Source organism: Vulpes lagopus, chromosome 13, assembly GCF_018345385.1.
Source record: "Vulpes lagopus strain Blue_001 chromosome 13, ASM1834538v1, whole genome shotgun sequence".
NCBI classification, from domain to species: Eukaryota; Metazoa; Chordata; class Mammalia; order Carnivora; family Canidae; genus Vulpes; species Vulpes lagopus.
Genome location: NC_054836.1, coordinates 33,999,912 through 34,013,636, shown reverse-complemented (window position 1 = coordinate 34,013,636; position 13,725 = coordinate 33,999,912). Strand labels below are relative to the sequence as shown.

The window sequence follows — 13,725 nt, the reverse complement described above, 5'->3', positions numbered from 1 at the left end:
AAACCATGCCTCTAAGTTAATTAATTCCTCAGTTAATTCATTCCCCAGTTATTCCAAGTTAATTAATTCCTCAGTTAATTCATTCCCCAGTTTATTGATGGTACCTACACAAGAATATGTGCAGGTTTTTCTAAATGGACAAAAGAATTTGATATGTATAATCTTAAAAATCAAAGTCTGGCCAACTTTTAATGCCCAAGAAAGAAAAACGAGTTGTCACTAAGATTCCACATAATCTTTATCTTAGCTATCTTTATTTAATATACAAAAAAAATGCAGGGCCACATGATTCTTTACTCAGAAGGTCAAAAAATTTAGCTCTACGGAGATTGCATTGGGATGAGGCAAGTGGCAGAACCAGTTGACAGCAAATCTGAGAAGAAAGGAGAGCATTTCCTTGTGGATAGGCCTGGTAGGAGGAAGAAAGAGAAAATAGCATTTGCTGCTTCATTGATTTTAAGAAAATCTCAGACTCTTTAATTTTTATCAAAATCCCAAATCACTCACCTCTTTTCAAGCACCACAATTTTAATGTTAAACCGATTTTGGGATTTATCTTCCTGTTGTGAAAAAAAATAAACATTTGGAAGTCAGAGACCTAAAATCGATATTGACCTCATAACCAACTAGGTTAAGTTTTTTTGGTAACTCATAATTTCAATGTTTTAATTTCCATATTTATAAAAGAAGACAACTGAAGTTGATCAGTAGTATTTAAATACGCACCATGGAAAACCAAGTTCTGTGGAATGACTCCAGAGCTCCTCATTCAGTGAACAGGACGGTAGCAAGGTGAGGGTAGTGAACTTTTATCTTTCTTCCTTTCAAACAGATGGGCTTTGCTTTTATTTATTTATTTTACAACTGTATTTCTTTAAGTTCTGGACAACATTTCCTTTAAAGAAATAGATTCTCCATGCATGAGAAAATTATGTTAGGAACTAATCAATTAAGTTATAACTAAAGTCTTTTCAGTTCTAAGGATATGTTTTCTGTGATAATCAATGATAACATGTATCACATACAACAGAAACATATATACATATACCAATACACACTGTTATATATTTATATATTACCTTTCCCCAATATGACTCGAAGTATCTAATCATAAAAATATACACACAATAAAATTGAAAACAGTTAATAATAGAAGCTAAGCCTCACATAATAATGACAAGGTATGTTTGGGATTGGAAGAGGAAATGACTTATATCAAACAAATCAAAGGTGGGAATATAGGGATATTACTGCAAATGTATAAAAGCCCAGCCTAAGCTTCCTTAGTAGCCAAAGGAAAATCCAAAGCACGAGGTGATGCAGTATTTTAGTAAAAGAAAACATTAGGATGAAGAAACTTTTCCTATCCCTAAACTCTGAAAATAATTTGCCATACAGGACTTTATATGAGAACACCACAGACAAATTCTCTGATTACAGTTTTACAAAAATATTTAGAAATTTCATATATGGTCACATCTCATCTGTACCATGAGTAAAACCCAAGGAGGTCAGTGCTGAGCCATCACTCTATAAAGGCCATTTTGATAGGCTGGAGTAAAATGCTTTCCTTTTTAATACTGTCTCTTGATTGAAAGTGATTTAGAGATAAGACTAGAAGAACTGTGTGTGTAAATGGTTCCTGTATCCTCTTTTAGTCCCAGCATGGCTTTTAAAGAAAAGATGTGGTAGGTGAGTTTAAATTCACATTGTGAAGACACACCTGAAAGGGAGGCTTTCCATATTGCTCTTGAATACAGCACAGTGATGTTTTGTGTGGAAGTGAAGTACCTGACATAGTCTTGCTTCCTAGTTGCCTACTGAAGCTCTGCCACAAGAGCCCAGAGGTTTAGCTGGCTTGGCCATCACCCAAATGAGGCACAGTGAAAGAGAGAGAGCTACTTCAGAGTCTCTCTTTACTTCTGCCACGAGTTCAGTTTAAAATGGCTTTCCCTGGGTTACTCTAAAGAAAAGTAAAAGGAGAGGACATGGGGGTGGGATTTGGTTGCACTGTTTTGGAGAATAGAAGGAGAGCTGGGTCCCCTTGCTTCTGTCACCAGTGAACTACATCCAAACCTGGCTTCCCTTTCAGAGATAAAACCCACTTAACAGTGTGGTTTCACAAATTCCTTATTTTTTAAATGTACCCCATTTCATTTTGGACAGAGTTGGAGTGTGGTGACAACAGACTGGATCTTGGTGATCACATCTTGATGATCCTTCCATTTTACAGATGGACACATGAGGCTCTCAGCAAGCAGAGTGTCACTGCAGTCACATAACTAGCTGGCCGCAAACCTAGAACTAGCTTCCAGATCTTGAGATTTCCCACCAGCATGCCATAATATCCAAAAAATTATTATAATAGCTAATGTTTGCTTTAAATAAGTGTACTTGAAGGTGTGCGTGTGTGTGTGTGTGTGTGTGTGTGTGTGTGTCTGTGCACTTAAATCCATTCCTTTTTGTATAAAGGTGGCAGATGTGGAGATGGTGACAGTATTGGCTCTTCGATTTCTGGCCCCTCACAGTTTTACTTTGTCATTCATGAGGTGAAAGAGGAAGAGAAAGAAGACAAACTTCCCCATGAGTCTGAGTTTACCTTCCTAATGACAAATTTATTTTCCCACATCACATTTTGCAAAGATATGAGAAGTGGACTTCTACAGCTCAGTTGGTCTGCTTTCCTGAGATTTGGGCAGTACAAGAATTCCCTGAGTTTAGCCACAGCTTTTACAGGATATGTCTTATAAAACCTCATATGCTGATTTCTGAGAGAGCTTGCATCACTTACAATGACCATAATGGGATGTGACTTAGAAGAAAAAATGTGAAAAAAAATTAAAGACAAAGTTGCATCTCATGACCATCATCTCAACCATTCTCACTTCTCCAAATTTCTTTCCAGTTTTTATCTGTAATGTATACATTTTTATACTTGCAATCATAGTTTATATAAACTTTCCAAATTAGCTTTTTCACTTAACCATACTATAAACAATTTCTTGTGTTGTTAGAGTTTTTGTAAGTAGTTTTTAAAAAGATGACATTGTGCCCTCAGTTGATAGTTTATAATTTATTCAATTATTCATCTGTTATAGAACATTTGAGTTATTTGCAGTTTATTTTTCTATTATATATCATGCTCTGATAAGGAGTTTTATAAACTTAGCTGCCCTTCTTCCTTTTGAATTATATTCCTGGGGAAAATATAAATTACTGAGAAGGGCTAAAAGAGTTTTAGGATTATGAATATACATTCCCCAGGGATAGATTCTATTTTGTGGGGCCTGAAATTTATACAACTTGGGAAGGGGACCCTTTGAGAGAAATAATACAAATTGTAAACAAATTTTTAGGGGCCTTCTCAGTGTTTTGAAGGAACTCATTACACTAAGGGGCCATAAGCTCCACTTGTATCAACTTCATATTGTCAAAGATTTTCCTTCAGATATTATATTAATTTTCAAATTCATAACTCAGATATGAGAACACTTTATCCCTGAATACTGTGTTTTGTGATTTAATTACATTAGCCAGTATAACCTGGTTACCTTTAAAACGGATAATTTGCTTTAGTGTGCATTTCCTTGCTTATTAGAAAGACCACATTCCTTATCTCTTGCTACATAATGAACTATCCCAAAACTTAGTGGCTCAAAATAAGCATTTTATTACGTCTCACAATTTGATAGCTGTAAGGTTCAGGTAGGGATTGGTTGGGTGGTTTTCTGCTCATCATTGTATGGACTGTGGTTCTTGGTTTGCAGATAATCTGGTTTGAAGGGTTCAAGGTGCCTTCACATTCATGTTTGGCACCTTGCAGGGACTGGCTAGGAGTAGGAGCTCTGCTGGAACTGTCAACAAGAGCACCCATATGTAGTATCTCCACCAAGGTGGTCTCAGGGCAGTTGGATTTCTTACATGGCAGCTGATTTCACCCAGAGTAAGTTTCCTTCTTTCCTCCCTCCCTCCCTTCCTCTCTCCTTCTCTCCTTCTCTTCCCCTCTCTCTTTCTCTCTCTCTCTTTCTATTCCAGAATAAGTTTTCAGAGAGACCTGAATACAAGGCTGCAAGATTTATTATGATCTACACTTGGCAATCGCAGCAATCCCTGTTCCTCCTGGATTCTATTAGTCATGCAGATCACTAAGGCTAATATAAAGTTGTAGGGATTCTCAATGAGAAGAGTAGCAAAGAACTGAACTACTTTATTTACCAAAGACTAAAAAACATTTCTTGATTGCTTACTTCTTGTATTAGTTATTTGTTCATGAACATCATATGTTGGAATTTGAACAGAATTATAAAGGTTTAAGTAAAACATTAATGGCTTCATGGCAGTAAGAAAACATAGATACCATTTTGTAATTTGCAAAAACTGGCTAAATGTGCCTTTACTAAAGTTGGAAAAATCAGATTTTTTAAAATAGCAGGCTTAAACAAAATCACTAGTTTATAGAAATATATTATATATTACATATTGTATATTATATCCTTGTCTTCTATTTATATCTTATTTGTTTATCATTTTATTCCTTTGGTAAGATTATAAGAACAAGATGCCAGATTCTCACTGGCAAATTTAGATATAACCATTTTAAACAAATACTACAGAGAAATTGGCACAGAAGATAAAAGATGTTACAGCCATTCGCCTATTTTCTTTCAGTCTCCCCTTTTTCCCTACTATGTTTTTCTATGTATGATAGGCTTCTGATACTCCCAGTTTTTATTGCCAGCAAAATTCCAGTTAGCTCTTGCTAATGTGATATCCTGGCAAGAGGCTGAGAAGTGAAGGAGATGCAAAGTGACTCACCTCTTATTTGTAGCTTTTGGGTCTCCATCTACAGCAGCTAAAGGCTATGGACTCCAGCATCCTCTGGCCATTCCAATTACCCATAATTCAGAATTCTTCCTTGGTTTCATGACCAGTGCCACCTCAGATATCCTAGCATCTGCCAAGTGGTGCTCCCCTTGGCTCTGCCAGCACCTGTAGGCAGAGCCTGTTGGTAGCCTCAGCTCCAGGTGAGTGGTACCTGCCTGGCAAATCCAGTACCAGTTATAAAGGCCCCAGCTGTGTTTTCAGATCAATGTGTAACACACCTTGAACCAGGTTCCTTACCTCCAGCTGAGGTGTGAAGGACCTTGTATGGTTTCTGTTTTCCTTACAGGACCCTGTAGGTGCTGTGTTACTGCTAGTCATTTGTAGACATGGATAAAATGTCTAAGGAAGAATGTTTTGATTAGTGCAGCTGGCATGACAAAAAGAAAGGTGAGTGAGTCATTCAAGAAATATTGGAGCTTTCTTTTCTGAGTTTTTACTATCCTCCCTTGTTTATAGGCTTTGTGTCATAGTACCAGTTGTGTTTTTCAAGGGAAGACTATTTTCACAAAACAGAAAGCAAATATTATTGGGAGTAATACTCATTTTTCTTGTCAGCGTCTAATAGAATTTTTAACAGAGAAATCACAGTAATATGTCCACTGATCATTCTGTCATTAACAGTTCCACAAGCAGGCTCTCAAAAATTAAAAAAAAAAAAAAGGGTGGGTTATTATTAGAAAAAAAAAAAGCTTGTGATTAATCCCACACATACTTTTTTTTTTTTAAATTTTACAAAAACTAACAGATTTTGGCTTTGTTGCATTTGAAGAAATGAACTGCTCCAGAATTTTCATGCTTTAGAATGTAATCTCTGCAGTCCGTGGGAAGGGGAAAAGGCACTGCTAATTCCTTTTTGAACAAAAGAATCAACAGAATGTTTGTTTGTTAATGCCTTGACTCTCATACTCTTAGTTAGTTCTGCAAAATTTGATTTGAGCAAAAATTTTTTATTTATTGTCAAGATCCAGTAATGTTATATTAGTGGTTTGTTAGCTTATTAGCCAATTTCTGGTTTCAGATACTATACAAATGCTAAATAGTAATTAAAATAATAGGATCAAAATGTTTTGAATAAAGGAAAGTAAGTAGAAAACTTGAAAATTAAACATTTAATTTGGCATAATTGTAATTTTCTTTGATATTCAGCAAACAAAAATAATCTGGTATACATACATTTGAATAAACGTGAAGTGTCCTGATTTATTTTTTACCATTTTAAGCCTTTTCCTTTGGCTATTAATTGTATATTTATCCTTCTATCTTTAAAGTACCACTTATTTATACTTATTCTATGTCCTAGATGTCGTTATTTTATTAAATCACTTTGGAATACAAAAGACTGGTTCATGGGGGAGGCAGGTGGGGGGCAGTGAAAAGGTATTAAGATCATTAGGTTGCCAGTCTTGTAAGATGAAATGATTATTAGAATCAAGGGATTGGCATGAAATACTAATTTATGATAGAATTTTAAGAATTTAAGAAATTTTCTTTGTTTCCATTATGGTTTCCTCTTCATCCTGTTTTACTCTAAATGTGTCCCTCTTTGGAAACAAACTATAATTTAATCACCATGGCCCATAAATTATGCAAAAAATTTTTCATAAGAAGAGAACATATCTTGTTAAACATTGGAAAATAGAAAAAAGGACAATGAAAATCGGTATTAAGATTCTAACTATTTATACACGTCTTGATAGTACTTTAAAATGTTTGTCAGGGATTGCTGGGTGGCTCAGCAGTTTAGCATCTGCCTTAGGCCTGGGGCGTGATCCTGGAGTCCTGGGATCGAGTCCCACATTGGGCTCCTACCTGGAGCCTGCTTCTCCCTCTGCCTGTGTCTCTGCCTCTCTCTCTCTCTCTCTCTCTCTCTCTCTGTTTCTCTCATGAATAAATAAATATAATTGTTTTTTAAAAATAAAATGTTTGTTGCAATCTTGTTTCCCTTTCTCTGATTTTCTAAAACATGGTAATAATAATTATATGCATTTGATTTTGGACCACATTTTAAGCTTTTCTGACTTACTGTAGTCTTATAACATACTTTATGCTATAACATACTTCATCCAGATTATTTTTAACAGCTGCATAATATTCCAGTGAGATGATGTTTTTTAATTTATTCAATTTTGTCTACATTACAAGATACTTATGTTAATTTACTTTGGCATTGAAATTGTGTAGTAATGAATATCTTTATGTATGATTAAACTATTATTATTTAGATTTCCTTAGGACTCTCTATAAACTCATTCTCTTTCTTCAAACAAAATAATCCAAATTCCTAAGTCAATCCTTAGATATTTTTATGTGAATCTCCTGAAAGTTTCTGCATCATATTTTAATAATTCTCCCACTGGGACTGATCTTATATTTTCAGTATTTCTGGCTCCTGTTTATTTATTTTATTATTTTACCCACTTTTCTGTATGGTTTTAGATTTTTATGGTGTTCCATTCTGACCGCAGCCATAATTTCACACATTGTTGATTAATATAATAATTTATTTCAATTCTTAGTACAGGGAATAAATATTTTATATTTTTGGAAGTTTCCACTACCCCCACCACCCACCTCAGGAGCATTCAAGAATCATTTAGAATGCTGTTGGTAAATGCTTCAACTTCCTTATATTGCAAAACTGAAAATTAACATCCCAATTATCAAGTTCCTTTGAGTACATAAGGATCAAAGACACTTTTAGATTACAAGGAGAGGCAATAAAAGAACATGAGGAAGTAAGGAAGAAAAACAGCGGAGGAGCCCAGGAGCAAAACTTTCCTGAACTGAGACCCCATTGTAGATATAATAGGAGCTCTGGCCATAGGGTGGTAATTCTTGCAGGGGTTCCATCAGAAGCTCCCTACCCCAGGTCTTCTGCAACAAGGACTTTAGGAATGTTGCCCACGGATCACTCTGCATATAGCAATAGGGAGTGTGGGCTCTGGAACAAGATTTGTGGGCTTTGGCTCCTGTCCCATTTACTCCCTAGAGTATGATGTTGGATAATTGAATTAATCTTTACGTACCCAAGTTTCCCCATCTGCCAAAAGAAGACAATAATATGGTGTATCCCCTAGCACAGCTGTGCTGATTAGAGGAGACAACAGATACAAAATACTTGGATAGATGCTTGGCACAGAGGATGCCCAATGAGTGCTAGCTGTCCATAGTTGCTACAAATTTAATTTAATCTGTACTAGACAGTCTTTTTCCTATTTCTGTCAGATTTCTCATGTTTTCAGGAACTTTATTTTCTATTACTATATTTTATTTGCAATGATTTAAAAATACTAAAAGTGAATTTTTCTCACTTTGTTCTGTTTTCATTCTCTTCCTTTGATAATTCAGCAGAATTAATTTTCTATTTCATATTTATTCATAGTTAAAACTTATTTAAGGAATGTTTCTATTCCCTTCTGTATATTTTATAAGTACCATCTCATTTTTAGCTTGGACATCCAAACCAGTTTTAAGAATCTTCCTTATTTCTCGCCTCTTTTCCATGATTACATGTTGTTTTCATTTTAGTTTATGTCTGTCTGTGTGAGTTTGATTGGAATGCTCATTTTGGCTATTATTTGAATACCAAAAGATATATGCTAGAGAAATAAATGTTTTAATATAGTTATATAAAAAGCTTATAAGACATAAGTGGCTAGGATATTGACAGAATTTTAAAGAGCATTTTGTCTCTTATTAGTTCATTTATTATAATGGCAAACTGTAGACCTGTGTACACAAAAAATTTCTTGGTGATTCAGATTCGATTTTTCTACTTCTTAGAGAGGACTGATAACTATTTACCCTCTATGGTCTTAGTAGGAGGTTGAAGAGAAATATGATATGTGTTTAGAAATGTGGAATAGGGAATGTAAGGGAATATTGAAAATTTTATAAATCTAAGAGAAGGAAAAGAAAAATAGAAGCAAGTAAGTAAAATATGACATAAGATAGTAGAAATTGATGTGGGAAACAAAAGCAGAAGAAAAATCATTAAATTTCCTTACTATCTACAGCCCATTGACAAGTCCTTGAAATAGGCAGAGTGACCTTCCTCTAAGGACTCAACTGCCTTGATGTTAATACTCTGCAAAGGGCAAAGGCAATCTTAGCCCAATCCCCAGGATCCTTTAAGTATACTTTAACATATAAAAGTTCCTTTAGAAATTTCCTTTATCTCTAAGCCCCCAAGATCCATGTTGGCAATCATCCCCCAAAACATATGGCCCACCCATATATCTGAAAGGTCTCATGACTAAGGTTTTATTAGACAATAATAAATGATCCTTTCCCAATAATACCTAGTTCCCTCAAGGTTCTGGAAACCTTGCTCCCAAAATTCCTTAGAGACTTATGCTATCCCTAATCCCTTCCCAATATGAAAGTCTATAATGGGCTACTCCTCATGACCCAGTGCAGCTCTTTCCTCCTATAGGTCCTGTCCCTGTGCTTTAATAAAATCACCTTTTTGCACCAAAGCCACCTCAAGAATTCTTTCATGGCTATCAGCTTCAAACCCTAACATCTTTTCCTACATCAGAAATGATAAAACTTGGGAGTTTTTAAGTGATTGTAGAAGGATAGCACTCAACTACTTAAAGCTAGAGGTTAATAAAAAGCATAAATTCTTAAAAACCCAGCTATTTGATGTTTAAGGTGGCATATCTAACAATCAACCAGAGGAGTTGAAATACAGAAATAGTAAAAGATAGCCAGGTAAATACTGTATTTCTTTGAATTTAAGATACCATACATTTTAAGGCACACTTATTTTATGTAATACCATAGTGAAAAAGTCAAAGCCAATTAAAATCTGACATCAGTTGCATATGCATCTTGATTTCTAGAGATATTAAACTTATCTTAATATCTTAATATCTTGGGATCCCTGGGTGGCGCAGTGGTTTAGCGCCTGTCTTTGGCCCAGGGCGCGATCCTGGAGACCCGGGATCGAATCCCACGTCGGGCTCCCGGTGCATGGAGCCTGCTTCTCCCTCTGCCTGTGTCTCGGCCTCTCTCTCTCTCTCTGACTATCATAAATAAATAAAGTTAAAAAAAATTTAGAAAAGAAAAATATCTTAATATCTTAAAATTGTAGAATATGATAATGAAAAGAAAGTGGTATGGCAATACTAATATCACATGAAATAAATTTAGGTCCAAAAGTATTCAGGGATAAATAGAAACACAGAGGAAAATAAAGAGAAAATCCATTTTAGGAAACAGCCTTTGCATACTTGCATGGGCTTAACAACAAAGCCCTGAACCTTATAAAGCAAAAAATTACTGAATCACAAGACAATTTAACATCTTCAAAATTTTGTTTGGAAATTTTTTCATGTCACCAGCAGAAACTTATAAAACACCAATTATAAAATAGTTATAAGCATAGAGTATACGTGAACAACATAGTTTAAAAACTTCATCTAATAGACACAAAGGGACTCAGAAATTTCCTACCTGAATTTAGTCATTTGTCCTTTAATTTCAGACATTCTGTATTTCTATATTTCCAACCTTTTAAATGAGAAAAGTGATAATGCATTATGTATCACCCCAAACCCTCAACTCCTTTCCTAAATATGTAACAAAAATAGTAAAGCAGACATACACATTAAATACCACACAGTTAATATAGTAATATAAAGCCAAAAAAAATCAAAAACTCAATATTACTTAGTGTCAGTAGCTTCAAAATGCACGTCCTTTATATATACTATCTTTTTTTAAATTAATTTATTTATTTATGATAGTCACAGAGAGAGAAAGAGAGAGAGGCAGAGACACAGGCAGAGGGAGAAGCAGGCTCCATGCACCAGGAGCCCGATGTGGGACTCAATCCCGGGTCTCCAGGATCGTGCCCTGGGCCAAATGCAGGCGCTAAACCGCTGCCCACCCAGGGATCCCCTATATATACTATCTTGATTTTGAAAAGGCTACTATTGTTCCAGTGTTCTGTTGGTTGGATTTGACATGAAACTTTAAGTTTTCTTGATATTCTTTAGCTAAAAATTTTCCTTTGAGTTTAGGGGAAATAAATATTTTTTTCCCTAGGAAGATAATTGGTCAAAATATTGTAATGAGGGATTCACATTTCTATAAAATTTATGTACTAAATACTAAGAAGCTTTTACTAGGGAAATGTTAACCAGAGAGATATTTTTTGGGATGTACACGTGTAAGGGAAAGAGAGAGTGAGTGAATGCTAGAAAATGCCACCTGGAGCCCAAGAAAACTCTTCCTAAGCCACAGGTAGAACCTAGACTTATGCTAAAAGCAAGTTGTTACATTTTCTTAATATCTGGAAGTGTCTCCATCTAGATCTTATAATTCTAAGAAAAAACAGGAGCCCTGAGCCCTGGTAAAGCAGTGTAAAGGTAAAAGCTTTTCCCCCTAACCTAGAGCAAAATTGGTCTTAGAAACAATTCCTAGACTATCCCAGGAATGGCCATGCTACCCACAGGGAAGAGAGAGTCCTACAGTTTTCCTTTATCACCCTGATACCTCATGTCTAGTACAATGCCCTAATACATGTTTTTGCCTCTAGAAGAGTTGCCTTCTAGGGGGTGGGGAATCTTGAGCTGCCATATATTTTATTATTTCCAGTAATATGTCTTACAAACAAAATGAAAACAAATATATTTTTATCACATCATGATTTCATGGCTCTCAATCTTCATTGTATATCAGAATCTCCTGAGTTTTTTTTTTTTTAATAAAAATAATGATACTGGGCTCCATCCCAGGATCTTGGGATTGGTTTAGGGCATCTACATATATATATTTTTTAAGTTGTGAAGTTGATTTTGATGAAGGAACCATTGAGAACCACCGTTGTACATTAAGCTGGTTAGGGCAAATGGTTAGGGAGCTGGCCAGAGCAAAATTCCAGAACAGCAGTCCAAGAGGACCCTGACCTGGCACCAGGTGGTGCTGTGGACACGACTCTGAGCCTCCTGCCATTTTCCCCATCTGTTGGTGAGGAGCCCATGGCTCTCACAAGGGTTTCAGCAGAGAGAAACACAACTCTTAAACCCGAGTATTACCCTTGTTTTTAAAGAAGGGGGGCATAGAGAGGAAGAGAGAGAACGGGCTTGTTCTTGGAAAGATTTGTAGTCTGTTTGGGCTGCTGAGGAGAGGGTTCCATTTTTCAGGCTGATTTAATGAAATAAAAAGGACAATGATGGACAATTCTATTCATTCCATTCTAGATGATTTCCTTTGTGTTTAATTTGCTGTTTCCATTAGAATAATATCTGAAAGTAAAAAAAATAAAATGGAATTTAAAACATTAAAATTAATCATTCTTGTACAGCTCAGATATATGTATTTGCTTCTCTTTCTCATGATGGTTTCAAATATTTTAAAAATTTGTATAGAAAGAAGGAATTTACATTGAATATTTTACATCCTCCTTGTGAGATCATGTGTTTATAGTGCTATATTTGTAATTACAGTGACTAACCATCCTGGTTTTCACAGAGCTGGGAAGTTTCAGATTTAACACTGAGTGGTCCTGGGTGAACCCAGATGGATGGTTGGTCTACCTACTTGTAACCTATATGTTCATTTGGGAAGCTGTGTTTTCCTGTTATTTATCCTTCTAAGTAGAACTCAACACCTCTCATTATTCAGTATAAACTTTTTTTTTTGCATCAGTGAGTCATATCAAGATTTCTGAAGATTGTATGTAAGAACTAGATAGTAAGGTTAGCAATGGATACCTCTTAGTGTTTCATTGAGAATATTCTCATTAGTTACATCTTCCTATTCCCCATATCCCTTTTAGGCTGCAATCACCTGCAGTTCTAACTCTCTACCCCATCAGTTGGTTTCCATTCTTACATAGGAAAATTTTAGTTTCTTTTAACTTTTTTCTTTAGACTTCTTGTATACTCCATCACTACTTGATACTATATTCAAATAAGTGAAATTTTGAAGATTTGTCTCTCAGAAAGGAAATGATCTTCTAGTTTCCAGTATTCAGAGAGCAGTGAAGTATTATTAATAACAAAAATATTTATTGTTTGACTAAATTGTGTGTGTGTATATATATAATCTGTCATATATATCTATAAAATTATCCATCTATTTATCCATTCATCCATCTATCTGAATACATGTATTCACATAGGTACACATATTTGAATTTTCTAGGTTTGTACTTTGATAAACACTTCCTACTTTGCACACTATTCCCAGTTTACAAAATTGACAAATAAAAACACGGTAAGTCCCTGGAACTTTAAAAATTAGACATGATAAATTGTGGAGAACTTAGGGGAAACTCTTGCTTTATGCATTGGATGATGTGGCATAATGAGTGTTCCTTTTAAAAATCTACCAAACTTCATTCATGTGTTCTACCAAACTTCATTCATGTGTTCCATCTCACAGCAATTACCATGAACACTCTGTTCTCATTTAACAGCCACTGAACATTGACATTTGCTTTCTGTCAAGAAGGTAGACTTTGTCAGATGATATGTAGATGATTCACACCAGTGTTCTAAGTTCAAAACAAGAAAGACTGTGGGTGTATACAAAATGTCTGTCAGAGGCTATGTTTCTCTTGGCAAAGAATATTGGGAATCTTATCACTAGTTCTGTCCACTAAGAGTGGGGCAAGTATTGGCTGAAAAACATTAGATTTTTGTTGAAAAGGGACTGATAAACTATAGTTGGGAAATAATATGGTGTTTTTAAATTATCTTAAGAGGTAAAAAAAAAAAAAAGCATTTCAGACATTGAATACTCAGTTAAGCTAAAATGATGAAATTTCACAATACCTTTCCTCCTTTCTCTTTTCTCATATTCCTTAAGTATCTTTGTCAGTGGCCA

General features: G+C 35.2%; 1 protein-coding gene and 1 long non-coding RNA gene across 10 annotated transcripts in view; one reads left to right on the top strand and one right to left on the bottom strand.

Moving 5' to 3' along the window:
• The window catches only part of MACC1 (MET transcriptional regulator MACC1), a 237,144-nt gene that overhangs the window by 40,489 nt on the left and 182,930 nt on the right, over window positions 1-13,725 (top strand). The window contains exons 1-2 of one of the 8 annotated variants that reach the window (XM_041727339.1): window positions 3,785-3,943; window positions 5,171-5,271. The exons of 3 other annotated variants lie outside the window; for them this stretch is intronic. Coding sequence is in view for 3 of the 5 variants with exons in the window: in XM_041727337.1 (XP_041583271.1) it covers window positions 3,922-3,943 (22 nt within the window). In the remaining 2 variants the exon portion in view is untranslated. Of the gene's footprint in view, window positions 1-662; window positions 793-3,781; window positions 3,944-5,170; window positions 5,272-13,725 lie in introns of those variants that run through there. 4 more of the 8 variants (XM_041727337.1, XM_041727341.1, XM_041727344.1 and 1 more) reach the window with 4 other exon arrangements.
• LOC121474475 lies at window positions 232-5,038 on the bottom strand. Of its 2 annotated transcripts, XR_005983408.1 has the most exons (4): window positions 4,816-5,038; window positions 727-895; window positions 508-560; window positions 232-409 (listed from the first exon to the last, which is right to left on the bottom strand). It is a non-coding gene; the product is annotated as an uncharacterized LOC121474475 (long non-coding RNA). The 2 variants fall into 2 exon arrangements; XR_005983409.1 differs by lacking the exon at window positions 727-895.